Source organism: Heptranchias perlo, chromosome 3 (genome assembly GCF_035084215.1).
Source record: "Heptranchias perlo isolate sHepPer1 chromosome 3, sHepPer1.hap1, whole genome shotgun sequence".
Taxonomy (NCBI): Eukaryota; Metazoa; Chordata; class Chondrichthyes; order Hexanchiformes; family Hexanchidae; genus Heptranchias; species Heptranchias perlo.
This window is the reverse complement of record NC_090327.1, coordinates 64,974,838-64,995,960: the sequence shown is the minus strand read 5'-3', so window position 1 is coordinate 64,995,960 and position 21,123 is coordinate 64,974,838. Positions and strand designations below refer to the sequence as shown.

Genomic DNA, 21,123 nt, shown 5'->3' with positions numbered 1-21,123 from the left:
GAAACTTCAAACAAGTTACTTCTAACTAGAGGCCTTTCTAAAGGCCAAGTCAGTTCCAAAATAATTTGTTCAGAATATATTTCTTGACTGGCACTGTCTCTGTATGAGTACACTTATACTGAATTCTTCTGTGTAATTTAACATAAGTATTAACCCATCCAAAGTTAATGAAGGTTAATGCCTGCAGAGGGATTTAGTATGAATGCATCAAGGGGTCAGTTTTTTTCTCTGGCTTACACTGGGATGGCAGTGAGTGGGGCGTTTGGTCCACCTGCCCAATGATGTTGATGGGAGGTCCATCGATTATCGTGATCGGGCCTCACTTAAATACAGGAGGTGGGTTGCCAATGCTAAACATACTGCTTACCGAGCATTGAGAATGTTTAAAAGCTTTCCACATAACTGTGCCTTTAAGAGAAGATTCTGTTTGGAGCTATTGAGCAACTTGTAGACATTTCTTATAAATCTTAACGACCAGAATTTGCATTTATATAGCGCCTTTAACGTTGTAAAACGTCCCAAGGTGCTTCACAGGAGCGTTATCAGACAAAATTTGACACCGGGCCATTTAAGGAGATATTAGGACAGGTGACCAAAAGCTTTGTCAAAGAGGTAGGTTTTAAGGAGTATCTTAAAGGAGGAGAGGGAGGAGAGAGAGGAAGAGAGGCAGAGAGGTTTAGGGAGGGAATTCCAGAACTTAGGGTCTAGGCAGTTGAAGGCACATCCACCTTTGGTGGGGCAAAGGAAATCGGGGATACTCAAGAGGCAAGAATGGGAGGAATGCAGAGATCTCGGAGAGTTGTAGGCTGGAGTAGATTGCAGAGATAGGGAGGGGCGAGGCCATGGAGGGATTTGAACATAAGGATGAGAATTTTAAATTTGAGGCGTTGCTGGACTGGTAGCCAATGTAGGCCAGTGAGCACAGGGGTGATGGGTGAATGGGACTTGGTGCGAATTAGGGTACGGGCAGAAGAGTTTTGGATGAACTGATCTTTACAGAGGGTGGAAGATTAAAGGCTGGCCAGAAGAACATTGAAATAGTTGAGTCTGGTGGTAACAAAAGCGTGGATGAGGGTTTCAGATGCAGATGGGCTGAGGCAGGGGTGGAGACGGGTGATATTACATAGGTGGAAGGAGACAGTCTTGATAATGGGGAGGATTTGGGGTTGGAAGATCAGCTCAGGGTCAAATAGGACACCGAGGTCGAGAACAGTCTGGTTCAGCCTCAGACAGCGGCTAGGGAGAGGGATGGAGTCAGTGGCTAGGGAACGGAGTTTATGGTGGGGACCAAAGACAATGGCTTCGGTCTTCCCAATATTTAATTGGGGGAAATTTCTGCTCATCCAATACTGGATGTCGGATGAGCAGTGTGACAAATCAGATGCAGTGGAGGGGTCGAGCGAGGCAATGGTGAGGTAGAGCTGGGTGCCGCCAGCATACATGTGGAATCTGGCATTGTGTTTTTGGATGATGTCACTGAGGTGCAGCAAATAGATGAGAAATAGGAACTTCTCTTGGAACGCTTGTTCAGTAATGGATTATGTTAACATCTCTGAATATCTGATGTCAAAAGTTTACACTTGACATTGTCAAGCACATAGTTGCAAACAAAAATAAAATCAGCCTAATTGTATGACAACCCATTATGAGTATAGCACTTGCTCACTTCAGATCAGATGAACAGACAATGGCCCAGAACTTACTTACCTTGGACGCCACTCGGTAATGGTGTCCATCCCAACTGCCGTTGAATCCATCGGAGCAAGTTCGCGAATGCGCACATGCACATTAAAACCTGGAAATCGCCAACTTGCTCTGATTGGTTCAATGGTGTTTTGACAGTCCCGAATTAAAGGGCCTACCACGCCACAATCAGTACATCAAACACAATCGCCAAACAATCGTAAACTTACCCATCTGCCCAGCTGGAATGAAGATACTTAATGCCATGAGAAGGTACGCTTGAAAATACCAGCCCTACACTACTTTTTAAAAGCACAGAGACTTGTAATGACTGCAAAACGACAAAAAATTAAATTTTAAAAATGTGGAATGTCTAATTATTCCTATTTAGAATAATTAGACATTTTAAATAAAAGTTTTATTTTTTTAACTTTTAATTTCTGTATGTTTCAGTATATTATAAATCATTTCCTTGCCTTTTTATAATAAGATATGTTATTTAGACTAACATAGGGAAAGTCACTAAATGAATGAGTATTACTTGTCTGGCTGTGGGCGGGGCTTCCATTCTCACAGTCTTTGCATGTGCACATGGCCTGTGCTGATCACGGAGCACACCACTGGACAAGATTTCAAAATTAAGCAAATAGACGTCGTGGCCTACGCAGTGAGTATATTCGTACTTTTTATCCGCAGGATGTGCGGAGAGGCTTTCCACGCCGGTTGGAGCAAGTTCCGGCCCATCATCTTGTTGAAGTTTTTGTGCCTTTATCCCCATAACACTATACAGCTTAGATGGTTATTATATAACATCCTTTCCTCCTATGGTGTTCAGCATTGCTTTTTGACCCTTAAAATTTAGCTGCCATTAAAACTGATTTTCCTAGGAAATTGCAAGGTGCAGAATCAATCTTTTCTAGTCTAAGCTGTGATGCTCATTGGCTCAACTCACAGGAGTGGATGTAAAATACACAGCTATAATTGACTTAAGCAATTTAGGGTGTTTATCTATCTTTGGCTAGCTTGGTTAAAGGACTTAGGGAGTTAAATTCGATATCCCCCGAATCCGGGCGCGGGGGTCGCGGTGCGCGATTAACTTGTGCCTGGTCGTTGCAATGCAGGCAGCACATGAGATTCGTGCTGCCTGGTCATTTACCTGATTCTGGCGAGCAGCCAGGCCTAGTTGCGCTGTTGAATGGCTTCTTACCAGCAGGGGGCCCCCGATATCTTGTGAGTGGCTCATACCTCCTAAAGGCAGCCTGCACCCCTTATTTGCAAAATATAAGATATGGGTCCATACAAGTCTGAACAGAGATCAGACATTGCAAATGTAAGTTCTGTCCCCATGTTTACAAACTGTTAAAATATTGAATAAAAGTTGCACACTACTATATCCCACACGCTCCAATCTGCACGACAGACCTCACCAATCTGTCGATCTGAATTTGTACCAGGCCTGCGAGAGATCATACACCAAGGTTTTCTGCTGATGCATTAAAGGCTTTGGTGCAGGATCTGGACAGAAGGAGGGGCATCCTATATCCGTAGCGGGGGCAAGAGGCCCTCCAGACAAATGCTCAAGAGGCAGTGGGAGGCAATAGGGGACGAAATCAATGCCAAGCGCATAGCACACAAACGTGGATGCATTGCAGGAAGAAGTTCAATGCTTTGACAAGAGTGGTCAAGGTGAGTGAGATCAATTGTCAAGTGGTGTCTCCCACCAACTGCACCACTAGCCGAATCCACTGCTCCACCCACTACACCCCCATCACGCACCTACCGACAAACTCTTTCAATCAGTACTCAACTCTTCCAATCAGATGCTTCCTCTCACCCTCACACATGACCACTGTTTCAAGCCGCACACCCACAACTCACAGGTCACACACTGGCAGCTATTCAACCATGACAGGCACATCACCCAAACATCTTGCTGGACACTCACTGACACACGTCCCGCTTTCCTGCAGGAGAAGATGATGCATAACAGGAGGCAGCAAGTGACAGTGGCATTTAGTCCCTCGAGCCTGTTCAGCCATTCAATGAGATCATGGTTGACCTATGACCTAACTTCATATACCAGCCTTAGCCCCATATCCCTTAAACCTTTGGTTAACAAAAATCTATCAATCTCAGATTTAAAATTAACAATTGAGCTAGCATCAACTGCTGTTTGCAGAAGAGTGTTCCAAACCTCTACCACCCTTTACGTGAAGAAGCATTTCCTAACGTCACTCCTGCAAGTCCTGGCTCTAATTTTTAGGCTATGTCCCCTAGTCCTAGTATTCAAGTATAGGAGACCTCCAAAAACAGGTACAAATGCATCAGCAGCCAGAAGCAATAATCCAGCAATTAACCTGTAAATCCTGCATGATCCCTTTAAATAACACTGGTGGGGGGTCCTCCAGGCCATCTACGACCTGTTCAACTGTGCGTGGTTAAGACAGTGCATTAGCTGGAGCATTGAGTTCCAAAATCATATCTGTCCCTTTAAATCAGTGTTGCACATTGATCTAATGCATATTCTCTTTACATGCTGCTGGCATTCGTTATCTGCGCATGTGCAAACGCCTTTACCAAGATGGCGTTTGGCGCCAAGCATACGCGCGCATTCTGGACACCATTTTGGGACCTTAGGAGGCTGCATAGCGCCTAAAAAATGGGTGTTACACAGCCGAATTTATAGCCCACAGACTCTTAATACTCATGTTAATCTATAGCACTGTAATGGTTATATTAGATATGTAGCATGAGCTTAGAAATTGTGCTGTGCGATTATTGCTGTACTAACACTTAAGGAGTAATTTTACAAAATTACATTCCCTTTACAGAGCCTTGTGCATCAGGGATACAAATTGAAAATTTGGGCCCCCGCTCCCCACCATCTAACTAATGCTCCAAAATAAATTACTAAAGGATATGTTTCCTCTATTTGCTAATTTTACTGAAAATGTAGATATGAGTAGAAAGTGGAAAACAATGCTTTATACTCACATCTATATTTTCTCTTGATTAGTGAACAGAGGAAGACATACTCCTAAATCACTTGCTGGTAGAGGAAAACAGGAAAATGAGAACTGAATGAATTACTTGGAGAAGTGAACAGGAAAACAAGGACTATTTTTGCTACTTGTGAAAATATAAAACTTATGAGTCACCCTTTTGGTGTGAATAGCAGTGAGATCATAAACAGCTAGAATTGGACTCCTGTGACTTTACAGGCACTGGCCTTTCTAGTGCAGGTTCTGTGTATTCTAGTGTTCCCTTGGCAACAGGAACTGAAACACAATATTTTGAAATTAACTCATTGATAAACCATAGGTAGGTGGCACAATTTCAACATATGTATCATTTGCAACTCATCAACAAATGTCAGTCTATTTGAAAAAATGGAAGAGAAAGACACCAGAACCCATTTTCAAATTGTCACCATATATTACTTTATAGAATATGGAGGTAAAATATTTTTTTCCAAAATAATTCAAAATGTGTCCACTTTACATCTGCTCACCAAAAATACATTGAAGCTGACCTTCACCTGACTGACCTGCAAGACAATCAGTCTCCAAAATCATCTTCATTTGGTTACAAGTTGCAACACTTGAATCTTGACACAAAAGGCTGAAGGCCGAGCAGAACTACTATATTATTTTTTGCGTATAGTCAATTACCAAACCTGACTTATGGAATCAGGTCTCAGCATGAATGATGCTATACCCATTAAACACACATCAGTTCAATTATTTTTTTTAATTGAAGGTTTTTACTATAATTTACCACAATACGTAAATGGATATACCATCTTCCTACAGGATCTGTACTATTTTCCTATTAGTATTCCAGATGGTAATTGGGACAATCTTAATTGGGCATTCTATTACATGGATGTTTTGTTTGGTTCCACTAAATTCCCAGTACAACTCTTTATATTTGATTGAAGATAATCTGAAAAAAGTAACATGAAATGATATCCATCTCAGTTAACGAGATTTAGCTTCGATTGTAGATTTGGTCATAGTCGTTGACTTTTGTTTTTCTTATTGAACAGGTATTGTCGAATGTGCACTGCAGTTCCCACATCCCTACTGGTACTGGGACACCGTGCTGAAAATCTGTGTTTTCGTCTTTGCCTTTGTCATCCCAGTTCTCATCATCTCTATATGCTACAGCTTGATGATCTTGCGTTTGAAGAGCGTGAGAATGCTGTCTGGCTCCAGGGAGAAAGATAGAAACTTACGCCGAATCACACGGATGGTCCTCATTGTTGTAGCAGTGTTCATCATCTGTTGGACTCCCATTCACATTTTTGTATTGGTCAAAGCTTTGGTAAATGTGCCAGAAACCACAGCTGTATCTGCCTGTTATTATTTCTCAGTAGCTCTTGGATATACCAACAGCAGCCTTAACCCCATCCTTTATGCTTTTCTAGATGAAAATTTTAAAAGGTGCTTCAAAGATTTTTGCTGTTCCTCGGGGTTGAGGCTGGAGTTGCAGACCAGCAACCGAGTAAGGAATGCCACACAGAATGCTACATTGTTCCGCAGTAGCACAGGGAATGCAAACCGGCAGGTATGACTAACAGCGGAAATGTTATCTTTCTCACCACAAGCGAGAGATGACTTTCAGGATTTAGGTCTGACTCAAATTACTTCTGCAGTTTAATTCTTATTCTGCTGATTGAAAAAAATGAGGTCTATTTAGCATTACAACAAATGCAGTGACTTGGCCTGCCTGTGCTCATCAATAAGGGATCAAATGGTCAATATTTACATGAAAGTGAGTTTCATTTTAATATTCTTATCTTCAGTGCAAAATAGCAGATGCTTGCCAAATTAGCATCTAAGCTGGATAATTGGCATTGATTCTGAAACAGTCCTGCAATTATTGTATTTGGAACTTAATACATTCAGCCTATGTTAAATTCATAGAAATGTATTATTTTCAGCAAATAGGGATTTTTTTTTCCTATAGTTAAGCTGTCCTACAGTTTGTTAATTAAGACTTACATCCCCATCTCATTGGGAAATGGGCCATATCAAATTAGCTTGGCAGGCATATTAAAGAGACTGTGCTGCAATGGATACATTTGGAGTCTTTACTTATATGATTCTAATGTTTTTTTTCCAAAAATGCTTTCATTGCATATTTGTGATACAAAATAATTACAAATCTTTCGTGAGAATTTTGAGTCCGATTTTAAAAAAAGAAGCCACCAACAGTCAATCATACACAAAAGCATACATGTCATAAAATGTGTTATTACCTATATATCAGTGTTGATACATAAAACTTATTGCACATTTCCAGTCTATAAATAAAACAGAAATTGAATATATTAAAGTCCAAATACAGTGAGTGGAATGCCATTTTATAGAAATAGCTCAATTTGCAAACCAAGAGCAAAATGCTTTTACTTGTAAAAAATATTCTTGCATTCTAATAGTTTTATGCTAACAAAGACCAAAAGTCTTTGAGCATCAATCGCAATTTGGATGAAGTGATACATTTAATGAACATATGGCTCAAACATAGTGTAAATGTCAACGTCTGTATTCTAGAACTGAGATTCAGATAACAAATTGGGCTTTGGAAAAGGCAATCAAGTCTGGATCAACAAAACAAAAGCTCTTATTTTGTAAAATAATGTGCAACAGAAAGGTTTAAACAAAATGGACAGACAGCTTATTAGGATCCATTTTACAAATGTGCACTCATGGCCAGGAACATCACTTACCTGCCAGGAGGGGACATATTGGGAAATCACGATTTTCCATCCATCATGTAAATTAGAATCGATATGTCTCACTCTGAAATATCAGTGTCTGATACAACTTTGTTTTTAACTCCAGGTGTATTCAGAAGTAACTGTGAATTAAAAACAAGCTAAGCAACATTTTAAGTATTTTATCTTTGCTATGAATATTTTGTAACATATTCATATATTCAAATATTTTGCATTTAATTGAAGTAAAAGAATTGTGGTATATAATGTGACTGACAATGGTCTTGCTGTTTATCAGTGTTCAGAATTGTGGGTGTGCTTCATTTAAATGTTTTAGATTTATTTTTCTCTGGTGTTACAAACTGTTGGTTATTTTGATGACATAAAATATTTGCAGTGTTTTTACAGACATGTAAGAATTTATGTGTTGTCCTGATTTGGAATATGTTTGTGAAATTGTTATTAAATAAAAATGAGAGTTCTAAATAATTGTAGCTTTTCCCTGGAATACATAGTTTTGAGATTTATTTTAGAGCGGCATTAGAATAAAGAGAACCATACAGAATATTATTTTGTTTTAACCACAGACAGGGCAAACAAGCCAGACGTTTCTGAACAGTCAGGATTGCAAGGTCTCCAAGGCTCCCCATTCTCAGTGTAACTTTGCTTGGAAATAATTAACTAAATTGTACATTTCTAGTACATTAATAGTTAACTATGGGAGGGATGATGGAGTTGGGGAATGGAACAAATTCTTTGTAACCAATCACAGTACTGAGGAGTTACACTGATAAAAGCCAAATAATATGTTTGCTTTCCCTCACCTCAGCATTTGTCCTGACAGTTTATTCACCCTCTCCCCATCACCCCCCATTTCCCGTCACACAAGTGGAACAATATCCTGATGCACCAGACTGTCTTCCCATTCTCCATGCTTTCAGTCCTGTGGCCATTCAGAGCAGGGCTAGTATGTGTACTGCTGTAAAAGCAATTTTGTTTATGTGGTTGCCAGAATTCATTTTAAAACTAGTGATGAATGCATTTGCATAATATTAAAACTACAAAGAAATTAAAATTATTTAGTTTATTCCAAAAATATGGTAAATTGAGAGATGCTTTTTGCACAGTTTCTAATGGTGGTCTAAAGGTCTGGATCTGGCATTGCACCACCAGACCATGGATTACAGTGGATTTGATTCCTGGTGATAAAATTAAATTTATCAAAAGCTCCTGCAATGTCCCAACGTATGGTGTGGTATTGAGTCTTACAGACCAGAAAAGTCTCCAATTTGATTCTTGATCTGATCCCTGGGGGTTAATTTTAACCCAAAAGAACGAATGGGTTGGGGGCGGGCGGGAGGTTAAAATAATAGCTTTTTCAAGCGCGAGCGCAACCTGGCTCCCACGCGCCCACATCTGGGTTTAACGTGGATGCGTTTGGATGGGCGCCCGCAGTTGAAACCCGGAAGTCGCATCCCAAATTAGCGCTGGCAGACGGATCGTTAAAGGGACAATTTACCCAGTTGAAATACTTGACGTAGGTAATTTTTTGTTGATTCTGAGCCTGAAATTAATTTTATTTCACCTGCATGGGTTTACCATAGCTTCTGAATCTTGCCATTGAAATGGAGGCGAGATGCAGCCAAAGTTAATTTGGCCCTTTAAACCTGTGATTGACACTTCTCAATAAAAGCTCAGGCATTGCAGCTGGTCTCTCAGTTCTCTCAGGCAAACGTTTGACTGAGAGTTCTTTGTGTTGCGCCTCTAATCACTCTTCTAGCCATCACTCAATTAAATTAAAGATTCAGAAAATAATCAATTTTTAACATCCTAAATCAATCTTGAGTATGTGCACACGCTTATATTTTTAAGAATGATGGCAAAATCTGAAATATTGGAATATTCTGCAGTCAAGTTACTTGAAAGAATCATAAAATGTTATAAGAACTTGGCTATTTTGTTAATATAAATTGTAGCACTCCAAATATGTTTCCAATTCTCATCCTTTCTTTGCTTTTGTGTGGTTCATCTCTTTCCTTCTTTTTCTGTCTTTCTATCTCTCTCCATTTTTGGCAATCGGCTTTCCATAATTATTTATTATAAGCTCGGTCTCCCACAACTATTTGGATTGTGTTTCTTCCCATCCCACTCCAGTAAATACTTCATCCCTTTCTCTAATTTTCTTCTTCTCTGTCATATCTGCTCTAATAAATCTACTTTCCACACCAGAGTTCCTAAAGGTCCTTCCCGAGTCTTCCCTCAGCTGTGGTTGACAGGCCCTTTGATTGAATCCACCAAATTTTCCATATTCAGCAGAAAATAACTGTCGAGGACATCTGTTATGCTTTTCATCTTTTAATGCTTATGCTCGTGCTGGTGCTGTTAGGAAGTTCAAAATATGAATGTTACTTATATTGCACTGATCATCAAATCGTTTCTCTCCTGCTCACCCTGGTATATGTTCCTTATTCCTGGCCTGAATCTGGAGCCAGCTCTTCATGCCTTCTCTCCCCTCTCCTCCCCCTCACTGCCTCTCCCTTCCCTACCCTTCCTATCCCCCTCACTTAGTCTGCCTTCACTGTTCTCAAATCTCTCCCTTTCTTTCACCCCTCCCCAGCCTGTCTTGGTTCAAATATCTCCCTTGGTTGACCTAAAAAGTTTCATTGGTTTTGACTCCCCACGTGCAATGCCTTGGGAGATCAACTAGCAAAAACTGCAACCAATGAAAATAAATATCTCCCCCGCAGCACCACCATTACATCACTTTCTACATCCCCCAGCAGAATAATAAATGTGGCCCCCACTCAACTGAGCAAAAAAAACACAAATCAAATCCCATCCACAGCGCAATAATTGGGAATCAAGCCAATGATGATATATCCGAGAATAACCACCCAAAAAATGACCATAAGCCCAATGCATCCCCATAGCTTAGGACCACAAAAACATAACAGAAATTGCTGGATAGGACAACAAACCTTCTCCTCCCCACCACTGAGCACAAATTCTGGCATAGGATCACAAACTCTCATTCACGCCCAATCACCCCCATCTCAGAAATTGCTGGTTAGGATTTAAACCAACATTCGCCCCAAGATCCCCCCAATGGCCAAGACCCCCCCCCCCCCACCTCGATGGCTGAGCCTCCCCCCGATAGCCGAGACCCCCCCCGATGGCCAAGACCCCCCCCCCCCCCCGACCGATGGCCGAGACCCCCCACCCCACAATCTCAGACTTAACTGGCATCCGCTCCCTGGCCGCTTTCCCTCCCGACTGGCAGGCAGCCTGTTAATCTGGCTGGCTGTCGCGTGGGAAACACGGAAGCAAACATAAATGCCTTCAATTGAGTTGCGATTGCAGATTCTGACGCACTCACTTGACTTCCGGGTTTCCTATGCGAAAATCTACCCACCCGCTGAGTTCCCGGCTCCAAGTAAAAATTGTGCCCCTGGTCTGTGCTAAATTAGCTGATCTCAGCTAGGGTAGTACTGATGGAAGTGGTATAGCACCCTCAGGAGGGAGGGGTGGTGGTGGGAAAGCCAGACAGAATCTCTGATCCTGTTGGATACTTAATAACCTGTGCTACCATCAGGTGAAGCTGCAATGCCACTCACAATTGAATAGTTGGGCACAATCACTGTCTGGGCTCACAAATGAAGAATAGCCATTTGGATGATGTACCAGATGTTGCTGTTATTGGTGGAACTGTATCCCAGCATGACTAATAGCCTTCTAGAAATGAGAGACAAACGGACAACATTGGAGCAGGCTCGTAAAAGCATCCTCTGGCTCAAAACCTCTCTCAGATTCTTCTTTCTAAAATTCACCCATAAAAAGTTGTAAAAAATATTTTATATCTATTAGGACAGAGAAATAGATACACTGTTCAAAGAGTTAGGATTTGAGGTTTTTCCTTAAGAATCTCATTACCACTCAGCACTCTGTAACTTATTAGAACTGGCACAACACTTTGCATCACTTGATAAGAAATTAAATTCCCAGCACAGTTTCACGTGCGTTTCAGTACGCTTTCACAAATAAATAATTCTGTTTTTGATGTAAATATACTGGTGCAGTTGCTGCATAGAATCATAGAAGTTTACAACATGGAAACAGGCCCTTCGGCCCAACATATCCATGTCGCCCAGTTTATACCACTAAGCTAGTCCCAATTGCCTGCACTTGGCCCATATCCCTCTATACCCATCTTACCCATGTAACTGTCCAAATGCTTTTTAAAAGACAAAATTGTACCCGCCTCTACTACTGCCTCTGGCAGCTCGTTCCAGACACTCACCACCCTTTGAGTGAAAAAATTGCCCCTCTGGACCCTTTTGTATCTCTCCCCTCTCACCTTAAATCTATGCCCCCTTGTTATAGACTCCCCTACCTTTGGGAAAAGATTTTGACTATCTACCTTATCTATGCCCCTCATTATTTTATAGACTTCTATAAGATCACCCCTTAACCTCCTACTCTCCAGGGAAAAAAGTCTCAGTCTATCCAACCTCTCCCTATAAGTCAAACCATCAAGTCCCGGTAGCATCCTAGTAAATCTTTTCTGCACTCTTTCTAGTTTAATAATATCCTTTCTATAATAGGGTGACCAGAACTGTACACAGTATTCCAAGTGTGGCCTAACTAATGTCTTGTACAACTTCAACAAGACATCCCAACTCCTGTATTCAATGTTCTGACCAATGAAACCAAGCATGCTGAATGCCTTCTTCACCACCCTATCCACATGTGACTCCACTTTCAAGGAGCTATGAACCTGTACTCCTAGATCTCTTTGTTCTATAACTCTCCCCAATGCCCTTCCATTAACGGAGTAGGTCCTGGCCCGATTCGATCTACCAAAATGCATCACCTCACATTTATCTAAATTAAACTCCATCTGCCATTCAACGGCCCACTGGCCCAATTTATCAAGATCCCGTTGCAATCCTAGATAACCTTCTTCACTGTCCACAATGCCACCAATCTTGGTGTCATCTGCAAACTTACTAACCATGCCTCCTAAATTCTCATCCAAATCATTAATATAAATAACAAATAACAGCGGACCCAGCACCGATCCCTGAGGCACACCGCTGGTCACAGGCCTTCAATTTGAAAAACAACCCTCTACAACCACCCTCTGTCTTCTGTCGTCAATCCAATTTTGTATCCAATTGGCTACCTCACCTTGGATCCCGTGAGATCTAACTTTATGTAACAACCTACCATGCGGTACCTTGTCAAAGGCTTTGCTGAAGTCCATGTAGACCACGTCTTCTGCACAGCCCTCATCTATCTTCTTGGTTACCCCTTCAAAAAACTCAATCAAATTCGTGAGACATGATTTTCCTCTCACAAAACCATGCTGACTGTTCCTAATCAGTCCCTGCCTCTCCAAATGCCTGTAGATCCTGTCTCTCATAATACCCTCTAACAACTTACCCACTACAGATGTCAGGCTCACCGGTCTGTAGTTCCCAGGCTTTTCCCTGCATCTCTATTGACCATTTACTTTTAATTAACCAGTTGATTTTCTCAGTGGAATCAGACTGAATTTTCCTCTGGTGTTTCTCCTAGAATCATTGACCTAGAAATTTGATGGCGGCGCACTCGTTTCTCAGGTGCAAAAAGGGTGCCTAAGCATCCAATATGGCGGGTGGGATGCGCGCACTCACTACGCACTGTAAGTGTACTGCCTGGCATATTGGTAAAGACAGAAAAAGAGGCATCCAGAGCCCACGCCTGTAACAGGTGTTAGGCCCTGTACCTTTGCAAACGCCTAACGCCTGTTTGCGGCTCCCTTTGCAAAATTGGGCTCAGCCAGAATCGAAAATGTGGTCTACGTGCGGCTTTAAAGGGCCTGCTGAAGGTCACTAACAAAAAGGTAAGTTTTTAAAAAATATTTTCCTGAATGTGGAGCTGGGAGGAGAAGGACTGCTCCTCCTGACCCCAGATTAAAAGAACACGGGCCGCCACCCACTTCGGCTACTATTTCCCCCAACCCAGCTACCAATCACCTCCACAAGCAACCAATTCCCCCCCCCGCCACCCCCAGCCACCGGTACCTCCCGATCCAGTAGCTCCCCCTTCCTCACTTACCTGAGGCCTGATCTTCTAACACACTTCACCGGGCAAGCTGCTTCTTACTCTCTGCAGCTCACCCACTTCATGGAAATGAGACCCGAGGCCCAATATCAGGGGTGCCTTGGGCTTCATCATTCAGGTGCAGAGATCTTACTTGGCAGCCCCCCATACGCCCAAAAATAAATGCACCTGATTTTTCTAGTCCTATGTCTCTTCTCTCAGTCTCCTCCAGTAGGGCATCGAGGTCTGTATCACTGAAGTTCTTTGATCTTTTCTTAGATGGAGCTTTGCTACCCTCTGGGTACAGATGGCACTTGAGTGGTCAGAATTCTGTCGGAGTATAATTAAAATCTTGATAAGGAAAGTAATTTGAGAAAGAAATGAAAGAGCAAAGCACTGTTGCTGTCTTACCTGCTGGCCCTATTCCTTAACCAAATAGCTTCATCTTTTGCATCATCCCATATATTATCCCTATGTTCCACTGCTGTAAATTAATCTTTGATTAATACTTCCATTTCTTTTCCATTTTTCCTACTCTATTCCTCATAAGTATTTTGCAACTAGGTATGTGATGCTCCAGGCTAAACCATGTTTCTGTTAATACTATTATTTCATACCCCCCCACCCACCCCCACCAACAGCATTTTGTGTCTTTAGCTCAACAATTTTATTCATAATAATTTGTGCTTTTAGGTATCTCACTCTGTAGAATTCCAATTCTATTTCTCCCTATGTCATTGGTTCCAGATTGAACCACAATTTCTGGCTGTTCCCCTTCCTTCTTCAGAACGTTTGTGATATCCTTTACCTTGGCACGCGGGAGGCAACATACCATTTGAGACCCTCTGTTGTGAAGGCAAGAATGCACGTCTGTTGCCATGACTATGGAATCCCCAATTACTGCTGCATTTCTGCACTTTGCTCCAACCTTTTTGGCAACCATTTGGTCCACGGTGCCATACTTGTGGTTGTTCTCCACTGAGTTGTTGTCATCGTCGCACATACTCACCTAGTTGTCAATTTAACACTATAAGGAGATCTCTGCACTGCCTCCTGTCTACTCTCCCTATAGAACGGATGATCATCCATGCCCCTTCCTCATTCTGCCTCTGCGGTGACCACTTCTGAAATGTCATTCAAAGAATCCTTCAGCCTCCTGAATGAGACAGAGTGTCGCCAGCTGCTCCTCAAGCTCAGAAACCTTGAAATTGAGTGCAAATAGTTGGAGACACTCGCTGCACATGTGGTCATCTCAGAATCATGAAGGACCTTCCAGGTACTGCACATCATGGGCTTCAAGTGCCTCCCCCCTCCCCCACCCACCATCCATACTAAACTAAGCTGTTTTCTTTTAACAGTTTAATAAGATGAAACAAAATGACTTACTACTGTAACCCCTCAAGTATAATTTTAGGCCAACTGAATTCTAAATATGTGATCCTGCCTGTTGTTCCCTCACTTTGCATCCGCACTATGTTAAAATCAAGTCACCTCCTACTCCAACTCATTGTTCTCCTGAACCTCAAAACTGCAAGTTTCTACTTTCCTCAGTTTTCCCTTCCTCCTACAACTTACCGGCTTTTAAAAACCAAGTATAGTATTACATAACCATTGCTTTCTGATATACCTCCTCTTCTACTCTTTTCAGTCTTGATGGACCTTGACTATTCATCCAGATTTCTCAATAAAAAAAAGATATTTTGTGCTCCAATGTTTTCTCTTTGACTCTAGCTAAATACATTTCACCACAACTCAAAAAGTTACTGAACAACAATACTGATGTAGACAAACTATCTGAAACAGAGGTAAAAATATTAAGCAGATGAAATATGAACCCCTGTGTGACAGATGTAGCAAAATCATAAACATGTTTATAAAGAACAACTTTAACATTTTTCTACACAGAGCAAATCTATCTCCGTGGAGTCTTTTCTAGTAAGAGAGGTAAATACACGTTAGATCTGCACTGTATGTTGGCATTTTTCATTTACAACATCAGTAACAAGTCCAGAAAATAATTCCAATAATTATTGATTGGTTTGAAGTAATTTTAAAAAAGCACACCCACCCAAGAGGTGAGCAGGTCAAAGGCAGAGGCCTAGAAATTGGTTTGTGCCAGCCTGGGGTCAGTTTCTGCGCTGGAACGTGTTGGCCCGAGGCGCACTCGTGTTGGCCAGATGCATGCTGGGCGTCTCCATGCAGCTCACTGACGAATTAACATTGGATTTTGGGCCGCCGCATCATCGACACTGGTCCGCAGGTCAGTCCCGGGAGTGGGGAGAGGCGATTGTTGGGGGGGGGGAACAATCAGGAGAGTGAGAGGCGATCGGAAGGGAAAAAGCGATCGGGAGAGGGGAAGATGATCAGGAGAGGGGAAGACGATCGGGAGGGGGGAGATGATCAGGAGGGGGGAGACGATTGGAGGGGGAGACGATCGGGAGGGGGAGACGATCGGGAGGGGAGAGACGAATGGGGGGGGGAGACGAATGGGGGGGGGAGACGAATGGGGGGGGGAGACGAATGGGGGGGGGAGACGAATGGGGGGGGGAGACGAATGGGGGGGAGACGAATGGGGGGGAGACGAATGGGGGGGGAGACAATTGGGGGGGGAGACAATTGGGGGGGGAGACAATTGGGGGAGGGGATGCGATCAGGAGAGGAGAGGCAATTATGAGGGTGGAGTTGATTGGGTGGGGGGGGAACGATCAGAAGGGAAGGAGGTGAGCTATTGGGAGGGGGAGGCATTCAGGAAGGTGGAAGCAATTGGGTGAGGGGGGGGAACGATAGGGAGGGAGGGGGGCGATCGGAAGGGGGTCGATCAGGAGGGGGCAGAGCGGGAGCCAGCAACGGTCTTCGGCACCACAGTGGAGCAGTAAGGAGGACTCCTGCTTATCCTGGCTCCACATTCAGGTAAGTATTTTATCACAAATTTACCTTTTTGGTGGCGGTCTCCAGCGGTGCCTTTAAGGACTGCTAGTTATGCCACAGGTGGTTGCATTTAGGGCAGCCCAATTTTGCTTCTTTTTCTGCCTTTACCAATATGTCGAGCAGCACACTTCTGGCATGGAATGCGTGTACGCACATCGCCTGCAATATTGGACGCTATGGCTCCATTTTAGGCCTGTAAAGGAACCATTGGAGGCTGCCATCAAAGAGGTAAGTTTGTTATAAAATATTTACCTGAATGTGAAGCTGGGATGAGCAGGACTCCTCCTAAATGCTCCAAGCAGTTGCCAAAAAGCTATCTATCTCAGATTTAAATTTAGCAATTGAGCTAGTATCAATTGCCGTTTGCGGAAGAGAGTTCCAAACTTCTACCACCCTTTGTGTGTAGAAATATTTTCTAATCTCGCTCCTGAAAGGTCTGGCTCTAATTTTTAGACTGTGCCCCCCACTCCTAGAATCCCCAACCAGCGGAAATAGTTTCTCTCTATCCACCCTATCCGTTCCCCTTAATATCTTATAAACTTCGATCAGATCACTCCTTAACCTTCGAAACTCCAGAGAATACAACCCCAATTTGTGTAATCTCTTCTCGTAACTTAACCCTTGAAGTCCAGGTATCATTCTAGTAAACCTACACTGCACTCCCTCCAAAGCCAATATGTCCTTCCGAAGGTGCGGTGCCCAGAATTGCTCACAGTACTCCAGGTGCGGTCTAACCAGGGTTTTGTATAGCTGCAGCATAACTTCTGCCCCCTTGTACTCCAGTCCTCTAGATATAAAGGCCAACATTCCATTAGCCTTATTGATTATTTTCTGCACCTGTTCATGACACTTCAATGATCTATGTATCTGAACCCCTAAGTCCCTTTGGACATCCACTGTTTTTAACTTTTTACCATTTAGAAAGTACCCTGTTCTATCCTTTTTTGATCCAAAGTGGATGACCTCACATTTGTTTACATTGAATTCCATTTGCCACAGTTTTGCCCATTCACCTAATCTATCAATATCACTTTGTAATTTTATGTTTTCATCTACACAGCAAACTTAGATATGAGACTTTCTATGCCTTCATCTAAGTCATTAATAAATATTGTGAATAATTGAGGCCCCAAGACAGATCCCTGCAGGACTCCACTAGTCACATCCTGCCAATGTGAGTACCTACCCATTATCCCTACTCTCTGTCATCTTTCGCTCAGCCAACTTCCTAACCAGGTCCGTACTTTTCCCTCGATTCCATGTGTTTCTATCTTAGCTAACAGTCTCTTATGTGGGATCTTATCAAATGCCTTCTGGAAGTCCATATAAATAACATCCATTGACATTCCCCTGTCCACTACATTAATCACCTCTTCAAAAAATTCAATCAGGTTTGTCAGGCACGACCTACCTTTCACAAATCCATGCTGGCTCTCTCTGATTAACTGAAAATTTTCGAGGTGTTCCTTCACCCTATCCTTAATTATAGATTCCAGCATTTTCCCCACAACAGATGTTAGGCTAACTGATCTATAATTCCCTGGTTTCCCTCTCTCTCTTTTCTTAAAAAGCAGAGTGATATGTGCAATTTTCCAATCCAGAGGGACAGTTCCTGAATCTAGAGAACTTTGAAAGATTATAGTTAGGGCATCTGAAATGTGCTCACCTACTTCCTTTAAAACCCTGGGATGGAAACCATCTGGTCCTGGGGATTTGTCACTCTTTAGTGCTATTATTTTCTTCATTACTGTTGCTTTACTTATATTAATTTTATCGAGTCCCTGTCCCCGATTCAATATTAGTTTTCTTGGGATTTCCGGCATGCTATCCTCTTTTTCTACTGTAAATACTGACACAAAGTAATTGTTCAACATGTCCGCCATTTCCCCATTGTCAATGACAATATCCCCACTTTCAGTTTTTAAGGGGTCAACACTGCTCCTGACCACCCTCTTTATTTTCCTAATATAACTATAAAAGTTCTTCATATTGGTTTTGATATCCCATGCAAGTTTCTTTTCATACACTCTTTTTGTAGCTCTTACTATCTGTTTTGTGACCCTTTGTTGATCTTTGTATCTTTCCCATTCGCCAGGATCTGTGCCATTTTTTGCCTTTTTGTATGCCCTTTCCTTATGTCTTATACTGTCCCTTACCTCTTGAGTTGTCCATGGCTGTTTTTTTTGGCAAATAGAGTTCTTGCCCCTCAGGGGTATAAACCGATTCTGTATCACGTTAAATGTTTCTTTAAACATTTCCCACTGATCATCAGTCGTTTTACCCATTAACAGATTTGCCCAGTTTACTGTGGACAGTCTCTGTCTCATCTCTTTGAAGTTGGCCTTACCCAAGTCTAGAATCTTAGCAGCTGATTCACTTTCTTCCCTTTCAAACACTACATTGAACTCGATCATGTTATGATCACTATTGGATAGATGTTCACGCACAGTTAAGCCATTAACTAAATCTGGTTCATTACTCATTACTAAATCTAATATGTCTCGCCCCCTTGTTGCCTCTAGGACATACTGCTGTAGAAAACTATCCCGAATACACAAGAAATTCACTACCTTTCTGACAGTTGCTAGTATGCTTTTCCCAATCTATGTGAAGGTTAAAGTCCCCCATTAAGACCACTATGCCTTTCTTACACACTTGTCTAATCTCTGCATTTATACAATCTAGCACTTCAGAGCTGCTGCCAGGCGTCCTATACACAACTCCCACTGTAGTCTTAGATCCTTTCCTATTTCTCAATTCAACCCATAAGGTCTCTGTTGGCTGCTTACCTCTCCTTATATCCTCCTTTATCATTGAAGTGATTTCATCTCTAATCATTAAGGCTACTCCTCCCCCTCTTCTATTTTCCCTATCTCTCCTGTAGACCTTATAACCTGGTATATTTAGTTCCCAATCCTGACCATCCTGCAGCCATGTCTCAGTGATAGCTATCATGTCATACCCTCCAATTTGAATTTGAACCTGTAGATCATTTAATTTATTCCTTATACTCCGTGCATTTGTATATAGAACTCTTAGTTGGGCCACACTCCCCAGCCTGACCTTCAGCTTTGATGCTGGGTTAATCGCCTTACACCTTCTAGTTTTCACTTTATCTGTAGTGTCTAAAGTACACTTTCTTTCTGCTGCTCTACGCTTTTCCCTTTCACTTGTTCTTGAACAACTGTTTGTACTATTTGTATTGTAAATTTCCCTTGGGTCTTCCCCTCTCTTGCTGCTCTCAACTTTACTCCCTTCTGACTCCCCTCTCAGCTTCCCATCCCCCTGCCACTCTAGTTTAAACCTTCCCCAACAGCATTAGCAAACACCCCCGCGAGGACATTGGTCCCGGTCCTGCTCGGGTGTAACCTGTCCCGCTTGTACAGGTCCCACCTTCCCCAGAACTGGTCCCAATGTCCCAGGAATCTAAATCCCTCCCTCCTACACCATCCCTGCAGCCACGCATTCATCCTGTCTATTCTTCTGTTCCTATACTCACTAGCACGTGGCACTGGTAGTAATCCTGAGATCACTACCTTTGAAGTCCTGCTTTTTAATTTATCTCCTAACTCCTTAAATTCACCTTGCAGGACCTCATCCCTTTTATCACCTATGTCGTTGGTACTGATATGGACCACGACTACTAGCTGTTCAACCTCCCCCTCCAGAATGTCCTGCAGCCGCTCCGCAATATCCTTGACGCTAGCACCAGGGAGGCAACATACCATCCTGGAGTCACGTTTGCGGCCACAGAAACGCCTATCTGTTCCCCTTACAATTGAATCCCCTATCACTATAGCCCTGCCACTCTTCTTCCTCCCCTCCTGTGCAGCTGAGCCACCCGTGGTGCCATGAACTTGGCTCTTGCTGCTTTCCCCTGATAAGCCATCTCCCCCAACAGTATCCAAAGCGCTATATCTGTTTGAGAGGGAGATGGCCCCAGGGGACTCCTGCTCTACCTGTCTAGTCCTTTTACTCTGTCTGGTGGTCACCCATTTCCTTTCTGCCTGTGTAATCTTTACCTGCGGTGTGACCATCTCACTGAACGTGCTATCCACGATAGTCTCAGCATCGCGGATGCTCCACAGTGAATCCACCCGCAGCTCCAGCTCCGAAATGCGGTTTGCCAGTAGCTGCAGCTGGACACACTTCCTGCACACATGGTCGCCAGGGACACTGGTAGTGTCCATGACTTCCCACATAGTGCAGGAGGAGCATATCACAGGTGTGAGCTGCGCTGCCATGACTTGCCTTAGATTTACCCTGCATTCACCTCTCAGACTCTCCTCCCGCTCTCGGTCTCTCCTTTTATACTGTGCTCACCTCTCGGACTCTCCTGCCTCACCTGTGACGTCGCACAATAGTTTTCTCTTGTTGCAGGTCTGCTGCTTCATTTATTCCCCACTCTCAGTCTTCCGCTGCTCAGGTCCGCCGCCGCTCTGTGGAAAAATTGACATCCTCAAATAATAATTCAGATGCTTGGACAGGTTTAGTCTTTCTGTAATACAACCCAGAAGGAGTGTCCCATATGATTGTGGCTTGCTGTATGCTGCAAAGGGGACAACACCTGGAGCCATCATTGAATGTGGACATGATGAGGGAGAGGACACTGATGACAGAGATGATGAAAGGAAATGGGAGGTCACCAACACCAGCCTGCAGACAGAGCTCTTTGGCAGCAGCTCATTGAAGAGCACTTCAGCTGA

The 21,123-nt window shown here is 42.9% G+C and overlaps 1 protein-coding gene and 1 long non-coding RNA gene across 3 annotated transcripts in view; one reads left to right on the top strand and one right to left on the bottom strand.

Moving 5' to 3' along the window:
• Positions 1-6,459, top strand: part of LOC137306406 (delta-type opioid receptor-like) — a 26,731-nt gene extending 20,272 nt beyond the window's left edge. Inside the window, exon 3 of the mRNA XM_067975585.1 lies at positions 5,732-6,459. Coding sequence (XP_067831686.1) covers positions 5,732-6,258 — 527 coding nt within the window. The 3' untranslated portion in view covers positions 6,259-6,459. The remainder of the gene's footprint in view (positions 1-5,731) is intronic.
• On the bottom strand, positions 5,118-21,123 carry LOC137306414 (uncharacterized). Of its 2 annotated transcripts, none has more exons than XR_010958878.1 (4): positions 20,763-21,123; positions 13,679-13,819; positions 7,418-7,548; positions 5,118-6,356 (listed from the first exon to the last, which is right to left on the bottom strand). It is a non-coding gene; the product is annotated as an uncharacterized lncRNA (long non-coding RNA). The 2 variants fall into 2 exon arrangements; XR_010958877.1 differs by having other exon boundaries at positions 5,118-6,353.